This window comes from Xiphophorus couchianus, chromosome 5, assembly GCF_001444195.1.
Source record: "Xiphophorus couchianus chromosome 5, X_couchianus-1.0, whole genome shotgun sequence".
In the NCBI taxonomy this organism is placed as follows: domain Eukaryota; kingdom Metazoa; phylum Chordata; class Actinopteri; order Cyprinodontiformes; family Poeciliidae; genus Xiphophorus; species Xiphophorus couchianus.
Window position 1 is genome coordinate 14,866,719 of NC_040232.1, and position 16,081 is coordinate 14,882,799.

The 16,081-nt window shown below is 39.5% G+C and overlaps 1 protein-coding gene across 3 annotated transcripts in view; it reads right to left on the bottom strand.

Annotated features, from left to right (window-relative positions):
• Positions 1-16,081, bottom strand: part of dlc1 (DLC1 Rho GTPase activating protein) — an 81,933-nt gene that overhangs the window by 17,883 nt on the left and 47,969 nt on the right. Inside the window, exon 1 of one of the 3 annotated variants that reach the window (XM_028016735.1) lies at positions 6,441-6,738. The exons of the other annotated variants lie outside the window; for them this stretch is intronic. Coding sequence (XP_027872536.1) covers positions 6,441-6,456 — 16 coding nt within the window. The 5' untranslated portion in view covers positions 6,457-6,738. Of the gene's footprint in view, positions 1-6,440; positions 6,739-16,081 lie in introns of those variants that run through there. 3 annotated transcript variants of the gene reach the window in all.

The window sequence follows — 16,081 nt, forward strand, 5'->3', positions numbered from 1 at the left end:
AAAAAAATAATATACTGAAAATGACGAACTAACTCCAAATATTACTTGTGAAATGTGAGAGAAGCGAGAAATAGTTGAGGTAGTTTTCATAGATTTTATGATCTTAGAAGCACTGATGGAGCTGGACACCTTAATCCCAATAATAAAACCCCTGTTGTACAAAGACAACATTGACTTTTATCTAAACAATGTGAAAAAGATTAAAAAGTATAAGTTATAAAGATATCTAAAAAAGATGCCAAGTAGTGACTAAGCCTGTCTGAAAATATGTTACGGATCAAATAGGCAAGAAAGTCTAAATCTGAATCTTATAGGCCAGAATTTATAGAATAAAGTCACAATATTGGCAACCTGTAGGGTCTACCCTGCCTCTTTACCAATGACCACTAAAGATAGGCACCAGCCTCCGCACAACCCTTCAAGGATAAGACGGTATAGAGGATGAATGGATGGTAAATGGCCAGTACTTGTATCATGCTTTATCTAGTCCAGAGTATTCCAAACGCTGTATACTAAATTTGGTCATTCATCCATTCATGCACACATTCACAAGCTGATGGTGGCATTCCACTATAGTTGCCAAAGTTGCCCTGGGGCAGTCTGGCAGAAATGAGTCTGGCCACCACTAGCAGGGAAGGCATGTGAAATGTTTTACCGAAATACGCAACGACTTAGACAGACAGAGTGAGGTTCGAACCAGCAACCTACTGGTTACAGGACAAACTCCTATACAATCGCCATTATTGATAGAGATCCGTCATCTTAAACTCGCAACCATCTAAGTTGTTCACAACACCGCCAGACAAACTCTTTCATAAGTGCCATTAAAGGCACTTATGAAAGAGGCACTTATGACATTTGGACTTGCTTTGCTAAGTGTTGTGACTTAATGCAGAGGTTCTCAGCATGTCAAAGGATCCGCAGGGACAGTCTCCCAATTATGTGTGAAAGCCTTTTAGATGACATATGCCAAATGGCCCTCAACACCCCAATCTGCTACAAATAAGCAAGCAGCTGGAAGAGAATGAAAAAACACGTCTTTCAAGGCCTTTGAATGCTGACTTTACAACATTGTCACTGTGGCGAATGGATAGAGAGTGCAAATGTGGCACAAACTTAAGAAAGTGTTTCAAAACAATCTGACTGACAAAAGCAGGAAAAGAAAATTGCAGACCTACAAATGAAAGTTGGATTGCTCTGTTTGCATTTAGACATTATAGTCATGCTGTTTCAACCAGTGTTGATTATTCTTTCAATATTGTTGCCATGTTAGTTCCTTTTTCTAATACTTTAGGAATAATAAAGAAAAGCATGCAGAAAATTGTGACCTGCTGAGATGCTTACAGCACTAAGTTTAGTTTCTTGAAAATAAAAAAGGTACCCATAAAACCCTCTCAGACAGACAGAGGCCAAAGGACTCCTGTGAAAGGTCTAGTCTACACATTATGCAAGCATTTACATACCAACAACAAGCCTAGGTGGCAGATAAACTCTAACAACAAGGTGTGACACGACTAGAAAAAGTTCACCCCCTTGTCACTGCAGAGGCAGGCTGCTTCAAGACCGGCATCAGACCAACTTCCACCAAAGTGACCAGTTGAAGACCTTTCTCTGTTTCCCACATGAACATGAAATTACACGTCTCAAAAAGAGTGTATCTTAGTGTGTGTTTCGTTTTGTATTTTTAGAGCATAGTAAACCCAAAGAAACATAGAAATTGAGCAGTAATTATACATACATTCCTCAAAACGAGGGCGAAAGATTTCTATGTTTGCTTGTGAATAGGTTTGTGTTTTTGTGTGTATAAGGCAGCCCCTGTGTCTGCAAAAACCAAACACGTTTAAGGACAACTCACTGAAAACACAGTAAATCTACTGAAATGCCAATTAGACATGCAAACAAAGTGATAGCTTTCTAACTCAAAAGTCCAGAATAACAAATATGGGATCTTGCAAGCTACTTTGGCTGTTGCCTATCCAAAGACATGCCCACTCCCTTAGCATGTCTATTAAATCTATTTTCAAGTGATATAGTTTGAATTTTATGTTCTGAGAAAATATTAAGATGAATAATATTTTTTACCAAAACACATTATTTATCCAAGTATGAAGCAAGAGAATGTATCCAGCTTTTGTTTGTGTCCAGGAAGTAGACAGTGGTATGGGGAATCTGAAACAAACAGCTTAACAATAGAGTTTCTCCACACATGCACATGCATCTCAAAAACAAACAACAAAAAGACACAGTTCATTACAAACCCCCAACGCCCCCCAAAAAACAAAAGGACTTCTAACCACCCTTACTTACCTAACCATATCGCAACCAATTCTCTGGCATGATTGCATTTTATTTTACTTTCTTCCTTGTGTTCACCCCAACTCCTAAACCAGTGAAACTACCTCACTTCCTCTTCCCACACAGGAAAAGAACTGCTATGAAGTGCCATGGCCACTGACCGACCATTTGGCTGGATGGGCCCTGCCTTCATTTGTTCCAGGCCAGATAATAGGAGGAGAGGCAGCCAAGGCAAACACGGGGTCCGGTGATTGTGTGCACAAAAGCAAACCTCCTTCTGGTTAGAGACGTACACAAAGCCACACCGGACGAATGTCTTAAAGCACGCACTCAGAGCTTAAACTGTGACAGCAATGAGGGTCAATCACAGTGCTTGTCCATAGAGACATTATCGACCATAGTCGATAATCAATCCAACCCATTCAAACAACAAATCCGTTGGTAATAGAAAACTCAATGTACCATGATAATTATAGCTACCATTGGCCTTGCTTTTGTGAAAGAGCAAAATAAAACATCTCAACAGAAGAAGCCAGAGCAGAATTGTTAGTTTTGTACCAATGACTTCAAGCTTGTAGATGTTCTAGCAAAATCACCAATGTAAAACTTCCTAAATACATAAGAAACATGACAAACTTCTCTTCTGACTCTAATACCAGCTCCCACAAAGTTAGTGAACACAGGAAAACAGCAACCTAAACCGATTCAAAACTTTAGACCACAACACAGCTTGTATTTCTGACTGAGGGGCCAAACAGGATGCCTGAAATCTCCCTGTGCGCCAGCGAATAGTTGGCTGAAACTGAATTGGCCTCACTACCACGACAACAGCAGCCATAAAATTTATCTTAAAGCTTTCAAATATTTAGCCACATCTTAAGGTAAAGTCACTATTGTGCCAAGCACGAGCCACCAATATCCTCTCACCTGGAGTTTTAGCTTGCCTCAAAATACTTCAGGTTGATTTGAACGAGCAGGAGGATAAGGTAAGAGTGATTTACTGTATATTATAAAATATGCCTATAACAAAGATTAAAAGTGTCATCATTCAAAAACTGTGGGCAAAGATCTTTTATCAAGTGCAAAACTTCTAATGCTCACCACTGTATCAGTTTCTAATTTTATCTATTGTGGTTGCTCTCTCTTTTTACCTCCTCTGACCAAAGTCTCCAGTGATGTCTTTTGCTTATTTCTACTCTGCTGACCCCTTCTCTGCTCCTCTCTCCCTTCCGGGGGCAGGAAATTCTCACAATTGCTGGCCACAGCTTCCCTCCATCGCAGGAGTCTACGGGGGTCTGGCTAGACTGGCTCTGAATGCTCAGCTCCGGAGGGAGTTTGTCAGCGGTGAGCAAACAAAGGATGCCGCTTGCAGTCCCCCACCTTAAAAGGCTCTGCCATTTCAAACTGGGGGTCAGAAGAGTACAGTTATCTTCAAGACTAGGTCTTTGAAGTTGAACATTGAGAAGAATGCTTAAGGTGACCTCTGTTGTGACCTGTGGTAGCTTATCTGAAATTGCCTGATCACTGGCGGGTTTCCAAAGGGGCAACTGTAAAAAAAAAACTCCAAAGGGCAGCTCTAAGGGTTCTTATCAACTTCAGGTTTGAGTAGATCATTCTGAAAGAACTGTAAAGTGGACCTAGACAGGTAGGGTGATGAACCTCCAAAGAGTCTGTGATAGAGTAGTGGCAAACAACAAGAAAAGTCACAAGAATGACAGTATTTCTGTTTATTGGGTCATATTTTGAGGCGTTTTGGAGTAACAGTTTCCCTGAAAGGCTAAACTTTGAGTCTCAACCAGTGGTAGCGTCAAAACGCTGAGACCAACTGGACACCAAAGCTTCTTCTAGCGTGACCAGTATTGAAACCTAAAGATGTTTAGGATTGACAACAGATTTTTCTCTCCAATTTGGTATCATATTTTGTGATTCACATTCTGGGACAGTTGGTGTTCACAGAGAGGGTCTTGCTGTTAGCTAAGTGATATGGTACCAGAGATATCACCATCTGGTTGGCCTCAAGCAGTGTCTTCAACACACACACACACACACACACACCCTTACACAAGAAACAAAAATGAAGTTACTCACATCAACCATTCAAGTTATTTACCACCAGCTGGTGTAGGAACGTAGGAGTGGATCCATAGACACATACACAAGCAAACTCCACAGCTGGGCCAGATGGATCATAGCTTTGCTAATCCCAAAGGCCTCAGTGCCCCTGATGACAGATTTATGCTCTCTAGAAGCGCCTTGTCCCTGGATCAGGTGACCTGACTTTCTCAAAGCCCTCTGCGGAGCTTCCTACAGCCAGATGAGGATTATCTTTCCTCCCCAAAACATTCAGATATCCAAGGATGTACCCTTCTCCATAAGGAAAGTAAAAGCTAAAGGGAACATATGGATCCACTTGCCTGGCAGGCGGACCAAAGCAGGATGTAAATTTACCAGATAAGGCAACAGCTAACTTCCTGTTTCACAGAGTGCAGATGAGGCGTATTTCCTTCTTCAGATCCTCTCACAGAAACAAAATTCTCTTCAGAGTTTAGTCTTGTGTTCTCAGTGAAAAAACAACAACAAACAAGCAAGCATTCAACTAAGATACTATTCTTCTCATTTCTGGGACGAGACCAGTTTTCTCCTGGTGTTCTTCATTAACTCCATGTTGCATCAAAATAAATATGTGTGTGCATGTGCGTGTGGGCGTGTGTGTGTCTGAGCACGTTCCCAATGGTTTTATGGTTTAAGTGAACACCTCTGCACTCATATCTGACCCAGACCTTAGTGATAACAGACAGTGTGTTGGAATAGACAAAACTGTTGGGACAAAGTGTAAAAACTGGAAACAAATTCAAAAACACATCCAGTCAGGACAACAGCTATGCTGAAAACAAGATTTCATATGGCTGCAACAGAAGGCCAGAGGCACAAGTAGTTAACAAAGCTTGAAGTCCAGATATGGAAGATGAGTTAGGGATGGGTATTGGTCTATATACCTATGGTTTATCTAATTTTAAAGGCTAAATTCCATTTTACCATTTGCTGCTCAATGTTAGCCCACCACCCAGCAGTTCATAGGATTTGGTTGCCCCAGTTGATTCTGGGGTAGAGAGCAAAGGAGCTATTTAAACCTTGAGTTTTTAATTCTGTTCAGAGGCACACTAAAACAAACAAAACTGTGGCTGATTAAACGTCCAAATGTTCTTTCAATGACACAACAGCCACTTCCAAAATCCCCCTATCACTTACAACTGTACAAGATAAATTTCAAACCCTTCTTCAATCTATACATCCCAAAAGGACTTCCATACTAATGTGTTATGATTCAGAAGAAGTGACAAATCCTTTCCACCGACTCACTTTAATGTAGCATTTGATTTTGTCACTATTTAACATTCCATCTCTTATTATTTTTTATATTTAAAAATATGTATGTACATTGGGGGTATGTTCCAATTCCTATCTTGCCCTTCTTCTTTATTCTGATGTTTTGAATCAAATTTTGATTCAGTTGTATTTTGTAAAATCCAGCAGTGAATTGCGTAATTCCCAACGCAATTCACTGTGCATTTTTATTATCAATTTTTATTTGTCAATGAAAATTTACAGCACCGGATTATATTTGGTAAGTGTAAGTATTCCGTCTGACCTCAGCGGTGCGCTCATCTGCTGGAAACTTTTTTTTATTTTTTTGGCAGCGGTGTGTATTAAAAAAAAAGGGAGGGAGAACCTGATGAAGATTTTTTTTATCAAGAGCAGAGAAGCATCCCTGACATGGTGTGCGTTTCTGCCTCTGTGTGTGAGTCGTGAAAGGTTATCTGGTAAACAAAACCCGGGGATATTCAGTGGATTGTAAACAGGACTGGGGACGTGAAGGTATGCGACGAGAAGGGGCAGATTTCTTATCTGACAGCCTGAAGCATTATACGCCTTCTAGACGACTAGAAAGAGTCTTATATGTGAGGGTGAAATTATAGAAAAGTAGTGCATGTAATAAATCAAATTTAGAAATAACAGATTTAAACAGTCACAAAAATAGGGTATAGTGGGTAAAAAAAATACTTAGCCTACATCTTAAAAACAGTAAGAGTAAAACACTAAAATCATTTTATATATTTTGTGGTGGATATCAGTCACTGACTTACGTGTTAATATCATCATTAAGCGTCACGGTCGCGAGTCCCGCTGCGCCCCGGCTGATATCCGCTCAGATCCACTCCACTCAGTACAAAGTCCGCATAGTAAATCCAGTGTGGGCAAAAAAAAAAAAAAAAAAACACTATAGCGTTGGTCGCGAATGTCCCTTAATCGTGTTACAAAACAATAAATCCATTTGTTTCTGGTTGGATTCTGACGCTTTTCAGAGGTCTTCAGCACCTTTCAGCTCCCTCCGACGCTCAGGATGCAGATCCCAGCAGGAATGTGAATGGAGAACTGTGTGATTCAAGCTTTAGGAATGGGCAACTCTGAGGTGGCTCCACCCCCCACCCCATCCAGATCCACTCCTCTGCTGCGCCCCACCTGATAAGGAGCAGCTGCAGACCTGTGGAGTTGCTAACATGTAAGGAGTGGGGGCGAAAAGACCCTCCAGCTCTACGACAACAGGATTTTCAAAGCGCAGAAAGTGATGCGGTCATTTATTTAAATTTTTTTTTTTTTTTTAAGAGTTCATCAAAGTGATGAACTTCCCCCATGAGGTGATTCCTCTGTTTTCATTTCAGCTTCTACCTCTCCCCTAACGAGCTGCATTTGACTCCTGGGCTGGCACCCAGTTTGCATATTATTAGGAACGAGTGGAGACAACTGTGAGACGCTCCTTTGTGTCGCCAGATTAGTCTGAAAAGCGCAAGTGGTGCCGTGAAAAGACGGTCGCTGCAGGTATGACAATACATTCACACCCCGCCCGCCCTTCACCGCGAAGCGCGCCCAGAGCACGTACGCCACACAATCAGGTCGACTGAATAGTGTGAGAGAAGAATGTAACCATTACTCTTGAAAATCCTATTATTTAGTTTAGGTTTTGCGTAATATTCTAATATTCCTGAGGAACTGGGTTATGTGTTTTCATCAGCTGTAAACCATAATCAACACAATTAGTAGAAATACGCGTCTGAAATGCAAAACCATGTTCAAGGAATCTCCATAATTTATAGTCGTACTGTCTTGAACACTTAGTGTAACGTGTTTTTTAAATAATATTCATAGAAAACTACCTGTATGAAAAGGAGTCCTGTCAAGTTGTACAGTAGTGGTTTTAGATTTACTCAAGCTAAAGTATAAAAAACATTTTATTTTAAATATTGAATGTATTTCAAATTTATTCCAGTTAATAATTATACAATAGGAGGATAATTTTTTCCATCCACATCAAAAACAGAACAAATTTAGTATCTGGTTTACTCTTGATTCATGTCAAAGCAAACAAAAAACAAAACCAACAGAGATCTGTTTACATATCTTGTGAGGCCTAAGTAGCAGCTTAGTTTCCATCTCTTAGTATCAGCTTGGTTGCGTCCATATATTTCACACCTCCACATTATTTTCTATGATCTCACAGTGTTAAGGTGGAGCAAGAAAAGGAGAAAGCCAGACAAGTCATCATGTGGCTAGGAAATGTCTGTAACCCAAAGCTTGGATGGCAAACAAATGGAGGGAAAGGATGATGCAGAAAATCCTGGATGACTCCTTTAGTACGTTGTTGGCAGCCGTTTCTGTCCCAGCTGACGCCTCAGTCAGAAGCAATTTAGCCAGAAACATAGATCTCGCCAACTCCATTAAAGAGTATGTGTGTGTGTTGGTGTGTGCGAAGCAATGTAAAAAAGGCTGCATATACAGTATATATAACAAAGCATCAAAGTATTTCTCTGCTTTTGAAGTAATCTGCTTGTGACTTGTTCCAAGTAAGAACTGGATACTGAGATACAGAAGTCAACTCAAAATATTTCCTGTAAATCTCAAAAACCCATAAATCCTGAATAATATTTACATTAGATTTTTTATATGGATAGATTTGATTGCCACTGCATTTTCATGTACTTGTGTCACTTCAAAACTTTCATTATTCAACTCAGACCTTTGTTACCATGTGTTCAGTCAGTTTGGTGACTTGGAGGGCCGCTGTGTCCTATAACTTTTAGATGAGTCTCTGCTTTAACACACCTCGGTGAAGAAGAAGTAGAAGACGTTTTATTTATATAGCACTTTACCAGCAACAAGGCAGTTCAAAGTGCCTAATAACATGAAATAATAATTTTATTCCCAAGTATCGGTTTGATCAGACACCAAAGGTGTCAAGACATGATTGAATTTAGCAAAAAAAACAACAGCCTTATTGCACTCGAGCATAAAACAACGTACAATCCAGTCAGCAAAACTATAGAAAGGGAGCTCATTAACTTAGGAAAACCTAAACAAAATTCATAACCTGCCGGAAGAAAGGGATAATTACTGTGTGTGAGGGTGTGTGAGTGACAGAGAGAGCAAGCATAAGAAGAGGAAGCAAAAATGTAGAGAGATTACCAAACAAGGCCAAATCCCTGAGCAGAAAAAAACCCGACCACCCAGAGTCTGCGCCCAAAACACCAATGCTAAAACCTCTCTCTTCCAACGTGGGTCCACAACCCCTGCGAGGAGACGAGGGGGCTCCAACTCTCCGAGATGTTTTCTAGTGATAATTGTGAAAGAATGCCCGCAACTGTTGATGAATGTGTGTGGTAAAGCGTTTGAGATCAGACGAGCAGACGTGCCGCTGCTGCCAGTAGCTGCAGGGCAAATGAGTGCGTCTCTTTCGGAGTGTCTGCAGTTTCCATTCATCAAAGCTCGTCAGAGAGCTCGGCTTATGATTCAGATACAAATCAAATACAAGTATAATATGGGTGTGGGACAAAAGAAAGGAAATGAGGAGAAGCAATGGTGTTAGAAGGATTACAACCAGCGCTGCATATAAATGTGCTCCAGAAAAGGGAACTAGAAAGAAAAACTTCAACTTAATACATTTTATTTAATAGATTATTTTGTCTGTACTATCACCACTAATGACAATAGGTAGTCATTTGATTTCCAGTCCTTCAACTGCTGAACTGGTAGGCAAAGCTACTGTTGCAAGCCATAACCTTTGCTTTGTCACCTCTGACCCCCAGGCATAAAGGAAGTGAAAATCTAGGCAAATCAGCATTAGAAATGATAAATTGAGAACTAAGAAAAAAGATGGAGAGAATAATAGAAGCGAGAGAAAGATGCAGAGTAAAGACAAAAGTCTTGCAGCTTCAAACAGCTATCCTCTGGGTTATAGCCTTGGGGTTCACCAGTACTAACCCCAAACAGAGGGGCCAAGTGAAGTTCAGCGGACGAAGGACTCATTCCAACACACACAAACCCAAGGCCATGTCAGCAAACAGTTCCAGCGGAGATAACCAAATTGTGGGTTTGTAAAGTTATAGTGGTCTTTTGGAGGTAAAAATTTTTTTGCTGTGTTCGGTCTGTGTGTGTAAACATCAGTAAGTTGATTTATTCTCACTGAGTTAAACATATGCCTCTGAAATATAGTTTTGTATCTGTTGAAATGTTTCTGTATACTGTTTGTCACTATGTTATTTTATCTCTTTAGAGCCTTTTTTTTTACACATTGTTATTCTTACTGTATTTGATTGAGATTTTATATGAGACACCAACAAAAAATACTGGATAACTATGAAGTGGAGTGAAAAGGAACTTTTTACAAACAAAACTCTTCAAGTTTACCAAGACATGGCCGTCCACTTAGGCTGACAGGCTGGACAAGGAGAGCAATAATCAGGGAAACAGCCAAGAGTTACCCACTGTAACTCGGGAGGAGCTGCAGAGATCTACAGCTAAGATGGAATAATCCATTAATAGGCAAACTATTAGTCACCAATTCTACAAATCTGGCCTTTACGGAAGAGTGGCAAGGAACACACTATTGTTGGAAGCAAGCCACAAAAATACTTGTTTGGAATTTTCAAAGATATAAATGAAGGTGCTCTGGTCAGATGAGACCAAAACCATTTGGCCTACATGTAATAACTATGGTGGAAATCAAGTATCATGTTACCCTGAACACACAGACACCACCATAAATCACAGTGGTGGCAGCATCATGTTGTGGGGATGGGTTTCTTCAGCTGGGAGAGGAAAACTGTTGTCAGAGTTGATGGATAGAGTCAAGACCATTCTTGAAGGAAATCTCATAGAGCCTTCATGGGACAAGAGATTGCAACTTTGCAGTGATCATCTAATTTGTGTTAATCTAGAGGAGTAAAAAAAGCACATATTTTTTCGACCTAATGAAAAGAAAAATAGATTGGAAGATATTACTGGTATGTTTATTGTCATTCTAGTGTAGAAAATAATGTCAATATTTCATGAACAACAATATTTCGTGTTACGGGGCCTTAGTGGAAGGCCATTAAAATCTTAATGGACTGAATGTTTAGCAAGTAGGTTAAAGGTATGCTCCCATATAGAGCATAGTTTATATCCTTAGCCTCTCACTGATGTAGGTTCAAATAATGGGTGCAACTGTTGAGACATAAACAGATAGGGTGGAGGGGGAGTGGATAATCTTTTCATAACAGGAATCTCCAGAAATAGTTCATCCATAGTCTCTGGGATCAGCCCAATAAGACACTGATTAGAGGCAGAGAGAGAGACAGAGAGAGAGAGCAAATGCTTGCAAACACACAATGGTAAGGAGGAAGTGCAAGGAGACAGAGGCTTGGTTTGGCTCTCACAAAAACACACGCACACGCATACAAACAGAGGAAGTGTGAAGGAGACAGAAGAACAAGCGCCTTGCCAATACCCTCTCTGGGCTTTGATGGACTGATCGTGGTCACAATAGAGACAGGAGCCTGACACACACGCTTTACACAAACAATGGATCCGTGTGGTTCTATCAAAGCAAGCATTCCGAGGTGGATCCATTTATCATCAGTGTTTCTTTACACGCCCCAGGAGTAAAGGCTCCAAGGGCCGCAGCATTCTGCTTTAGCAGGAGCTTTTCAGTTTCTTTGATTTTGTCTGCACAGCTGCTTAGGAAATTGAAACCAAAATTTGTTAATTTCTGCCATTGATTGTCTGAAATAGCAAACACATGAACACACATGTTCAAGGACGCCATGTTCTTTTCTAATACAATTTGAAGCTCTTCGGTATGGTTGTTGAAACCCTTTTATTTAATATCCTCGTTTAATCCTCAAATAAACTACAGATCCACATAAATCCCCATGTTAGTGAAATCCAATACTGATCGCTCCAGTTGGTTTCTTGTACCACAAACCTAATCCAGGACCTCAGACTGAGCTTGCAGGGAATATTTAGCCCCAGAGTGCATCCTTCAGTTTAGAATAATAAGCGACAAGTGAGTGGTGGAATATGTGTTTAACTGATTTGTGTAATATCAGGGATTAGGCAGAACCTGTACCACCTTAGGAAAATATTGTTTACACATTCAAATATATATAAAAAAGACTGCAGACAATGGTACGTGAAAAAGTTGCTTTAGACCAAACAATTCTGGGGACTCCCTCAGGAAACAGCCAACTGGGGAACTCCCCGAAATGTTTCTTTTTTCCTTTCTGTTTGCATTCATACTTCTAAAGCAGAACTCTAAATAGCAACAAGAAGGTATCAATCCAGTCTGGATGTTGGTTGGTGTACATTTGTTTGTCAAAACTTGTATCAATATTTAATTTTTATTTTAACTTTTTGAATGATAGTTGCTGCTGCTTTGACTTGTGTTTGTATAGCAGGTGTCAAAGTATGTGGTCTGGATCAGTCATCACACAAATTGGGATGCTTTGGTGCTCAGGTGGTACAAACTGTGGGAATAAAATGCATAAAATAGACATGTTATGGTTGGTTCCTATTGAAATGAGTACAAAAATTATTTGGTTTTAACATTTAGGAGAGAAAAACATAATACAGTAGTTAATATTAAAGGCACACCAATTAATTGATTAATGATTAAGATCAGACAAATCTCCCTTAATCAGCTCGATGTCAGGGACGCCAGTAACTGTAAGTTGAAAGTTATCTTATAGGCTTTGTATTTTCAGACAATGGCAATACAAAACCATTGTTCATTTTTAATAATATGATTATTTAAACTATGCTACATTTGTGTTATTTTACTAACTCTTAAAAAGCATAAATACTGAGCCTGGATTTGTCAGCACAAAAACAAACATCATAGTTTAAGGCCAAATATTTGTTCAAAGGTTTTCAATTCAGATTTCAATTGATCCGCTATAATGACTATTAACATTATTTCCCATTGATATATTTCATACTGCAGTTTTGTTGATTGAAAGCCAGTGAGTTTTCCTTTGAGATCACCCATTGGTGACCATGTGTGTTCAGCGAACAAGCAAGTTTTATGAGCTGATCCACTCAACTAAAGAAGATATTGTTTTGGAAAGTACTTCATAATAGATCACAAGATAAAAATATGACTCTTTAAAGAAAACTCTTGCCTCAGGGTTTACCCAGTACTTGCCTGCCCTCGTGCTTGCTTGTGCACTATTTCTTTGATTCTCATGGTTGCTATTGCTCCCATGAAACTTTGAGGAACATCATAGCAAGAGTGTCACTTGTGTGAAAAGCCAAACTTTCTCAAATTGATCCTCATTAGTGTCCTGTCCTGTCTGACAGGATTTCTATTCTATAAGAATATATTTTCTACGTCACAAGACGGTCTGTAAACTTCTTTCGCTTAACTCATGCAGTTAATTTACCATTTCCCGGCAAAATGCTACCATACAAGGTGTCTACTAAACCTTGAACAGTGCATATATACACCAAAAATACAACATTCATGTCTGGAGAGGCAAAATTCCCCACAAGAAATGCACTTCACCGTTAGAGGGTAAAATTCTCACCAAATTCAATAGTCCAGTGTGGCTCGCTTCAGATTTAACATTTAGAGAAACTGCATCAATATTATGATATCAGAAGTTAGTTGATCAGTATCTCAACAAATACACAGGGCCAGGGCTCTATATTGTTGCTCATGTTTCTCCCATTAGTCATGCCTAGAGAAAGCAGAATAGGGGAGGGTTTGCTTCGGGGTGAGAATTAGATGACAGAGGAAGGAAGAACGCAACTAAAAGAGATTTTTAAGAGGTTAATAGAACAAGGCAGACACATGTTGTGAATTAGAAAAACTGGCTGAAGACACTTAAAGGCAAACTTAGAAAACAAGATGTTGCAAACAGCTTGGAAGTTCAAGTAAACCTTGAAAAATGTTAAGTAGCAAAGCACTTCTAGATTCTAAATCTGAAACATTTCTTCAAAAACGTGGGAAAAATTTGCTTAAAAATGCTATTCCACAAACGTCAGATCATTATTCCACCAAGACTGACGATGTTTAATGGCAACCTCTTGTTATTGGCAGAAGGAAACCATCTGGTTTGCTATTTCTACAGGCCCAGAGAGTGGAGGAACAGCTTTTCATTAGCCAAAGAGTTACTGTGTGTGCCTACATTTTCCAAGAATTACAAGCGGTAGCGGTTTGCTTGGGAAACCAACATGAATATTTGGGGAGTGGTTAATGATGCCAACCATATGGTTGTGAATGGAAGAGCGTTCAGAGCTGCTTCACGACGCCTGGAAACTTCCAGAGTTCCTGTTCCAGACCCAGTGACGTACAATAATTGCTTTTTCGATTAACATGTGTTCCACATTGCTTAATTTTCCAAACATCCTGGTTTATCAGACAGATTAAAGTAAACCAAAATGGATGTTAGTGTTTATCCTCACCTGTGTGAGTTTAAAGTGCACTAACTGGGAAGCACATGTCTCATGAACTTTTTCTTTTAGCTGTTGTGTTTGCTAGAAGCTTTTTCTCATGTTAGAACCCCCGGTTTCTAATATGAACTTCATTCATTAATCTTGTGATTCATCATTTATGAATTCTCTGTTTTATGAACAATTGTGATAACTTTACTTAGTATCAGATCAGGATTTGGTATCGATACAATCCTACTCTTAAAACAAACAAACAAAAAAACTTATCAAGACAATGTTTATTTTATTTATAGATCAAATCACATTAAACTTTGTTGCAAAGTGCAGCAAAGTAATGTTTTAAACAAACTAAAAACAATGACAAAAGGCAGTGGATAATTTAAACTATTTCACCCATTTAAGATATTTAACTAGTTTCTGGATCCTGTTTTTTGCTATCAAATAATTTCTCAGGTGACTGTTTGGTTCAAATATAAGGTCATCAGGTAATTAGAACTAACAATCCCATGCAGACTTCAGTACAATGCTAATTAAAATATGGAAAAGATTCTGACAACTTGATGTATACAGAATGTGAGCTGCAGTCAGCTTTCTGAAGCTGTTATTTTCCTGCTGACATCAGTTTCCTCTTATATATCAAATGTTTAATAGCCTGTATTATAGTGCTGCTTACCATTAGTATTGCAAAAGGTTTTTCCAACTGTGGCGAAAGGCTGCAGCTCAGTTAAATTTATGTTTATATTGAATCTGAAGCACGTGCACAGGGCCTAGTTTGCACTTTTGTTCCAGAAATTTGGCCACGTCAGTAATAAAGAAAATACAGCTGGGGGGCACTTCTTTTGTACATCATGAAAATAAAGTGACAGTGATCTGTAAGAATGCAGAGTGTGCTGATAGTATCTGCCACTGTGATGAATTGTTTGGAATGAAAGTGCAGTTGGCAGATGCACAGAAGAGCTGGCGTTGGTGTAAACTGGTGCGTGCCAACTGGCTTTCAGCAGCGGTGACTCAGCCAGCCTTAGGTGCGAACTGTGATTGCAAACGGTCGGGAACGAGCCCCGTGGCAACGTTTTTGTAAATTTAGGAGTAGCTGGAGGTGTGACAGGATTATTGTCCGTTACCAAGGAGAAGGAGAAAAATTACATCAGGGTGAAAAAATTAATGGCTTACTTTGGGCACATGCCACGTGTTTTTTTTTTTTTTTTTTTGTTGTTGTTGTTCAATTGAAGTTTCAGTTTATTTTAACTATAATCCTTTCCATGCGCATCCAAAGGGCACAAAATATGCGTTCAGGATCTCTAGAGAAATTTTTTTTTGCACACCTCCATTATCTTTCCTGTTTTTGACTTTTGTGTCAAACATAACTGAGTCCAGTGACGCCCAAATTCCATAAAACCAGATATCCATTTTCTCTCCCTGTGTGCATTATCTGTCAGCAGACAGCGCAGGAAGTTGAAGCTTTAGTCTTCTCTGCTCTGACCCATGACCTCCTTTGTACCCCTGACCTCTTGAGAGCCATGTGTCAGACTGTGCAGACATGAAGCCTGTCATGACAAACACAAACCAGGTTCACCTGAGAGATTGGTCCCTGATCTTGAGGTTCCTTCAAGCCAAAGTGCACCAAGTAGGTTTGAATTTCAGACTGATCTCTGCAAGCGTCCAACATCTAAAGGCTCCTGGGCCATTTTTCAGAGCTTAGGACAAGTGAGAGTGCTACTGATCAAAGCATGATAAATGACAGAACAGGTAAGAAAATGTACAGATATTGTAATTGCTTCTTAATGAAACCCAAACTTCTTCAGATGCCTATTCACATTTTTGCATAAGTAAAATGAAGCAAAATGCTATATTTATAATGCTTTGCAATAAGTATAACTGCAACCATTTTATATTTTGTCAGAATATAACCACAAACTCCAAGATATTTTACTAGGAATTTATGTGTGGTGAAAAGTTTAGACTGCATATCACTCTGAGCACAATGTCACCATAGGGAATCATGATGCTAGGATTGTCATGC